Genomic DNA, 7,907 nt, shown 5'->3' on the forward strand with positions numbered 1-7,907 from the left:
ACTTGCCGCTGGGAGCAACTTTGGGGTTCAGTGGGCCGGGAATCGAACCGCCAACGCTACGATTAGTGGACAACCCGCTCTACCACCTGATCCACAGCCGCCCAGCAAAAATATTTTGCGTAATCTCCTTCAAACCAAATAAGTGACCCCATCGCATCAACTCATGCAGAGTATCCTCCAAAAACTTTAACCCCTTCAGCTCTGATGGTTTTGTGTGTGGTAAAGAAAACGTCCTCTGCTTTTTCCTTCTTTTTTTTTTTATTTTTTTATTTTTAAATACACTCAAAAGGTGGAAATGAATGGCGTTTCATGTCCAGTGCTTGTAACATGGTTGACGGTCTTAATTTTGTAAAGAAAATATATATAAGTATCTATATCCATATGATATATGATATCCATATTATGGATATAAATATCCATAAATATCTGGACAGTCCAACGACATGTTCGTCTGGACAAAATCAACTATACTTATGGATCATGTTTAACTGTTTTGCATTAAATATCCTTTAAAATTACTTCATGAGCACTTAATTATTGTAGAAACACAATCCTTTATTCAACAGCAGTGAATTAAAACAATTTAAAAAAAAAAAGAAAAGCATTAACGGAACATCCCAAAACCATTTACAAAAACAAATTTCACAACGTGAGGTGCTCAAAAAATAAAAATGAGGGGGGAAAAAAATTAATAAAAATCAAACGAATATTCACCCAAATAAAGGGACAAAAACCTGATTAAAATACAAACCTGTGGTGTAAAAACACTGCTTCCGAGATCCCAGTAAAAGTGAAATATTTTCTTGAAAGGGATGATGCTGTAGGTTAATGCTTAAAATCAGATTTTGCACTTAAAGATGACTGGCTTTCTTTTGAATTAAATAAACACGTTACACAACACAGACCCAAGAGTCCATTTCCATTACATAACATAACATAACATAACATAACACTTTGTATAAGAAGTCAGTAACATCTGTATTCCTGCTCTGTTAAGAAACCGAATCGATTACACAAACGAACATAGAAACATGGCGTTCTTTCCAATTACGGACACTTTGAACATTACAACCTTATCGATCGTATCTTTACATTCGGACGGTTCTGATCTTTGGTTGAAGATAAAAGCTGGTGTTTACTGACAGGTCGGGATTTACAAAACATCTTCCGGTGTGAGAAACTAATGCGTTCAATTCATTATCCCGTGCGTGCGCTGTTCTGTTAGAGAGCGGTGCACACGTGGACCCACGTTCCAGCGGACGCGTGACTGAACGGTCCGCCTTGTTGTTCAAGCGCTCGTTAAAGGCAGCAGCAAACTAAACTCCGTCCCATTCGAAATCACAGACACGTTTCAAGTCGAACACGGAAGAATTCGTTTATCCAGATGTTACAGATCGCTATTGCACCGGTTGGTGTAAACAAAATAAACTATTATATTTTTCCCCTGAAATGATCGGGGATCGGTTGAGACATGTTCGGCGTTTGCGTTTATGAGGTCAGTGTAGATAAGAGTAAAGGGAAGCTTATGGATAACGGTTTAGCGGTGTGCAAAGTGCGTGTCTTCTGTCTAAGGACAGGTTCATAAAATAAAAACATGTGGCATGCAGTCAGAAATAATGCAGTAGAGGCGTGTAGGTGTCGTGATGCTAAACAAGTGGCCATTTGCTTCCATTTTTTTTTTTGTTTTTTTTTAAATCTCATAGTTCCGGTTCAAAACTACAGACGCAAACTTACAGCAAACAGGAAACACATCCTCACTGACTGACTACATTAGGAAGGAAAAAAAAAAAAAAGAAACACTGTGTAGATTGAATATTTTGGACAAAATATTCCTTTAATGTAAAAGCTCATGTCCTGGTTTCGTATTCCTCACAGATCTAGGCTAGATGGGATGTCACATGACCCATGAGTCAGTAATACGGGCCGAGGTCCTCGTACCCGGTGTAGCTCGGCCACTCGGGGAAAATGCCGTTCGAGCACCTTGGGCTGCCGAATCGGTCAAAGTAAGCGTACCGGTCACCGCCGTGCTGATGTCCAATGCTCGCGTCGTGTCCCGTGCTCTTCTTCTTCAGAGCAGAGTGGGTGATTTTATAGTTCTGGCCCTGGTTGCTGTCCCAGTACGTGTTCCCATCGGCCACGTAAAACACAGCGAACTCGACACGCTCGTGTGGCTCCACCCAGGCTGGTAAATTCACCTCGAACGAAAAGGTGTCCCATTCAGAGCCCAGGTACGTGTCCCTGACATACTGGCAGTCGACGTCGGTGTGGCCCTTCCACGTGTCGAACGTGATGCGCACCTTCACTGCTTTTTCGTAGGACAGGTTTTTGACCTTGACGGTCCCCGCAATGGCTCTGTCCTTCAGGACACAGTGCTCGAGGCAGACCGAGTCTCGCTCTAGCCGCTGACGAAACTGCAGGTAATCCGCGCTCGGCTGCTTGAAGTCCAGCACCAGCTTGTCGTCCTCCTCGGAGACCTCGAGCGCCGAAGTGAAAAGCTGCCGGATGCTGAGCGGGATATCGATGGGGTCATCGAACTCGGAGAAAATCTTCACCACGGCGAGGGCCAGGCCCTTGTGGTCGGCGAAGGACACCTGCTTTTTGGCCTTGCCATGTTCCCGCTCCAGAGACTCAGGCTGCTGCAGAGGAGAGCGGAAGCCGAACTGAGTGACCGTACGCGTGTGCAGACATGGACGCAGAGGTGTCTTACACTTCCCAGACATCCTGCTCTGGAAGTCATCACTCAACAGATAAAGCGGCATCGCCAGGTCGACCGGCATGACGGAACCGTCCTAAACACTGTTTGGAAGACAAGAAATTACAAAAAGGAATCATGAATATGAAGAAGAAAAAAAAAAAGACTGTAAAAATGAAGTAAATATATACTATGAAAATATTATCTTTGATATTCCTGAATACAATCATCATCATTTTAATAACATACAAAAATTCACTTATTATGCAAAAAAGGAATTAATTAATACATTTACAATAAATGTAATTAATTTAATTATTCAAAAATATATACATTTAAACTTTTTGAATACCAAAATCTGTAAAAACCGTGTAACGATGTGGATTCTTTAATATAATATTCAAAAGAATACGGTTTTATTTGAATATCATGAACTATACAATATTTTACACTGCACGACAACACAAACCCTTTTGCCTTTTACCGTACAAACTAAACTGCTCACAATCCCAAATTCGGTTGAGTGCAAAAGTTTGCACACCCTTAGTATTAGGCAAAGAAAAAAATTCTATTTTAAAAATAAAAAAAAAAAAAAAAAAAAAAAAAAGCTTTCATTTTAACCATCTGAACTGAGGAATGTTATTTATGTTAAAAACCTAAAACTTTCTGAATCGGACATAAAGAAAATACGTTGTAAAGACTTGTACGTCCACCCTTTGGATCCTCCCTATAAATGTCCTGCTCTAAACATATGTTCTAAATACTCTGCTGTTGATTTTGCTTTACAGTTTGGATTGTTCCAAGATACACACGTATTATATCTTTTTGTAGGTTATTTTTGTATATAAATTCAGAAACAGGGGTACACTTTCCTTCTCACAGAAACCATGAGGGTAAATCAGCTTGAAGCATACACACACTGCAAAAACCTGACGCTCTGAGGCCTGATATCGATCAAATGCAGACAATAAGTTACCCATTAAATCAGCCAAGAGGTTCAAACGAGTCCAGCACGAAGGCACCGTGTGGTGAGGCTGAAATAAACACAACACAGAAAGCAGGCCAAAGATAAACGACTAGACCGGGGTGTCGAATCTTATCTGTAAAGGTCCAGTGATTGCAGGTTTTTGCTCCAATCAATCACGAACCACGTGTGATTCCACGTGTTAAATCAGTTCTGCTATCTTTCTTCTGCTTCTGACCTTTCGGCACATTTATTTATTTATTTTTCAACAGGGGGCGGGTCTTAGAAGGTGCTCGACTTAAATATGGATTGATCTATTGATATTGGGGGGGGGGGGGGGGGTGCTCTGAATGTTAACCACGCCCACTCCATTAATCTGGTGGAACGGACGGAGCCGAGTGCAGCAGGGAAACTATATCGTAATCGTAATCGCATTAAAAAAATAAATAAATAAATAAATAAAAAACGCTGGCAGGAATAACATGGAGTAGCTACTGAACTGTTTGCAGATGCGTTCACACTTTTCTTTATCATACAAATGTCTTCATTCCTTCCATTAATAAGCAGTTTAAACAGATAACGAGGCGGAAGCTGGCTTTCTATTCATTATCTTCTTAGTTTCCACTTTCTGCCTAATTCCAATACCATTATCTCCTAGTTAGGAAAGTGTCTCAAAAAAAAATCTGACAACTCTGCATGAAGCGAAATATACTTTCAAAATATTCTGTATGAAATAACTCATTACTGTGGATTTTTTTTTTTTATAATGGCTCTGTGAACTTGGCATTTGAGGCATCAGTTAAATATCAGTGTAATTATTTGTGTATCATAATAATAATAAGATAACAATGCATGAATGAGGTAGAAAGTATAATTAGTATTATTATTTTTTTTAAATCCTTCAGTTACATTTCTTCATACTGAGCATTTCTACAATACGTTACACTTATTTTCATATGAAGGAGTCAGATTTTTTTTGGGACATTTTTTTTGCGAATCAATAAAAAAATTTAATTGTGAACATTATATCCCAGAATTGTGACTTTTTTTTTTTCTTTCTTTATTACTCGCAATTCAGACATCCACTTGACGCAGTACCTGAAACGTGACTAACTTGAGGTAACGAGCGCCCACTAGCCTCTAGCTTTCCTTGTCTTGACTAGCTGATGAGTTTTGTTCTTACTGTATAGGACCTCTTTATAGAGAATGACTGATGCTTTGTAATTCACTAAATGCCAAGTGGACGTCTTTAAATAAATAAATAAATAAATAAATAAATAAATAAAGTTAAAAATCTGAATTGTGAGATCTAAGCTCGCAACTGCGAGAAATAAAGTCGCAATTGTGAAAAAAAGGCAGAATTGTGAGGTTAAAAAAAAAAAAAAAAAAAAAAAAAAAAGAGAGAGGCCAGGATTTTTTAAAAATAAATTATTGTTCGATTCTCATTACTTTATAAAATAAAATTAAATTTTGATAAGTATTATTTTGCTTGATGTTATTAGTTTATTTGAAACTTTTGGCACAAAGTGAATTGCATATGTTTATATCAGTATTGCATCTAGATCGGTTAATATACAGACAGTCCTGGGTTAGAAACAATTATATAAACACACACACACACACACACATACATATATATATATATAAATTAAATACTGGCCCATACAAAACACTGCTTTGAGATGGTAATCATTAACATGAGAGTTAACATAAGATCAACTTTATTGATCCCACACTGGGGAAATTCCCTCGTTACAGCAGATATATTATATTATATTATATTATATTATATTATATTATATATATATATATATATATATATATATATATATATATATATATATATATATAAAATAGGAATATAAAAATAAGAATATCACTAATGTTAGCCAGCTAGCTTGTTTCTAAACTCCTCATTATTGTCTGCGGTTTGTTGCTGTGCTGTGATTTGATTTCAGTCTTGCATGCATGTGTAAGATTCACTATAGTAGAATAACCCCCACCCAGGCTGCGGTTAAAGGAGCTCATTATGGGTTTTATGTGCTCTGACAGAGCAAACAAAAACCATGCGTTCATGGAGGTGTCCATGTTTTTCCCCCACGTCACACGCTGAGCGACCCGAGGTGTGAAGACATCATTACAGCCTGCAAATGACCACATACACAACTTACAGCTTCCCCTGTAACAAAAGCACGGACACTGGAGACTCCTTCCATCAATGTTACATTTACATCTCCTTACAGAAAACTGTACACATTCTTACACATTCACAATTATTACAGGTTACATAGCGTCCACCATACAGGTCCATGCGAAATAACTTGTTACCATAGCAACGATGATGTATTTAGAACTAGTATATATATCTCTGCAGCTGCACCATTTTCAGAGCTGCTGTCATAGAAAACTAATCAACTCCTGACTCGAGAATTCAACAGTGCTGTGTTAGAAATTTAAAACAAAACCAGGCTCTTTAAAAGAGAAAAAAGGTCTCAAATGAGGCTGAAGACGCACATGTCTATACAACTCTTACTAAAAAGGTCAGAAACACCATAAATCTCTTGTCAGGGTCGTAGGTTGTGATTAAAGACCAGGCAAAAAACACACAAAAACAAACCTTGCGCTGTTCATACTGTTCAACAGGTTGAAATGACAGAATTAAATATCTGATGTATACTAATAAATCATAAGCTTGTATAAACTAGTTGGGATTGTTTAGATATTTAGCTTTATGTCACTTATGTTAAAAAAAAAAAAGGCAGTAGGATGAGAAAGCCTAAGTCAAATTTGTGTTATACATACATACATACATACATACATACATACACACTTTATATACATGTATGTATATATAAATGCACAGAGCCCTTATAAACATACAAACAAGTTTGTTTGTTTTTTTGTTAAAGAAAGATTACATTAACTCTAAATAAATTCCACTTAGTGCAGTTCACAATGTTGCCCTATGACCTTGGTGCTAATTATCAAGTCCATGTTAAGGTCAGTTCCTGAAGGTAACACTGGACAAAGACAGACTTTATAACCACAAGCCTAATAACCTACACCAGAAGGTTTAATACAGACTAAACAAACAAAAAACAAACAAACAAACAAACTAATGCACCGCTAATACGATTATGTGGTTTAAAAAAATTAATAAAAATAAAAAACTGAAACAATAGTTAAAGAAATTAAGCTTGAATTTTATCCTTTAGCTTCACTCAAACAGCATGTAGTTTTGAGATCAAGACAAAGCTAAACTGTCTGCAAAATTAAAGATAAAAGTTTTCATCACTTTCAAATGTGACGACTTTTGTCATCAACATAGTGAAATGAAAACCGGAAGTTCGGTTTGTTCTTTTGTAGATTTGTTTCTTCAAACTAAATAAAGAAATAAATAAACAAATCAATAAACTAATAAATAAACAAATAAATAAATACATAAATAACTTAACTAAGTAAAATTTTAACGAAATATTGTTTACTATTATTAAAAACATTTCATCAGTGAACACTACAGATGGTGCTCACTGATCATGCCTCATATCCGTCAAGACTTTTATTTGTTTGTTGAATTAAAAACTAAGCAGGAAGTGGCTCTTGCTTACCTTGTTCGGAACATTTAAAAAGCGGAATAAAATGGAGCACCTGAGCGACCATCAGCTAAAGTATTTAATTAAACGTGTTACTTTATTTCGCAGCGAGGTAAACCAGCGCTGTTCTCCGTGCAGAGGCTTTAATGACAAGGACCTGGCGCTGACAGTAGTCGGCTTTCCCTATGGGAAGAATGAATATCACTCAGTGTTCACGTGGACGCGCTACATTAACCAATCAGAGCGCAGGACAGCCGCATGGGAAAACGATGGGAGAGAGAGGGGGGGGAGAGAGGGGGAGAGGTGGGGGAGCATGATCACGTGACATCGAAACGCAACAACTACCTTTGGCTACGTCCGAAATCACATCATCTGCATGTTCATTATTTACAACCAAACAGCACATTTACACACAGACTGTGAACACTTATAAATTACACAAAGCAAACAATAAATCACCTATCAATTAACACAAATAAGACTAGCTATTAAAAATGAATAATACCCTATACAAGCAGGAAGAGTTAGTGTGTGACTGTGGTAGCTGACAAGCTACAGTGGCTGAGCTGCATTACTGGTAGGGTTTACACCACACTGCTTTTAGGAGGTTCTCTTTCACATTTTATCGTAATTTTAATATTTTCATCTCTTTATGAGT

General features: G+C 37.3%; 1 protein-coding gene across 1 annotated transcript; it reads right to left on the minus strand.

Moving 5' to 3' along the window:
• Positions 1–534: 534 nt before the first annotated feature.
• Positions 535–7,429, minus strand: ppp1r3b (protein phosphatase 1, regulatory subunit 3B). Its single transcript, XM_017493507.3, has 2 exons — positions 7,265–7,429; positions 535–2,796 (listed from the first exon to the last, which is right to left on the minus strand). The coding sequence occupies exon 2, from the start codon at positions 2,775–2,777 to the stop codon at positions 1,911–1,913; it is 867 nt and encodes a 288-aa protein (XP_017348996.1). The 5' UTR covers positions 2,778–2,796; positions 7,265–7,429; the 3' UTR covers positions 535–1,910.
• Between the last annotated feature and the right edge of the window lie 478 nt (positions 7,430–7,907).

Source organism: Ictalurus punctatus, chromosome 18, assembly GCF_001660625.3.
Source record: "Ictalurus punctatus breed USDA103 chromosome 18, Coco_2.0, whole genome shotgun sequence".
NCBI lineage: Eukaryota > Metazoa > Chordata > Actinopteri > Siluriformes > Ictaluridae > Ictalurus > Ictalurus punctatus.

Coding starts and splice junctions, on each gene's coding strand:
- ppp1r3b (XM_017493507.3), bottom strand. CDS start 2,777: ATGCCGGTCGACCTGGCGATGCCGCTTTATCTGTTGAGTGATGACTTC.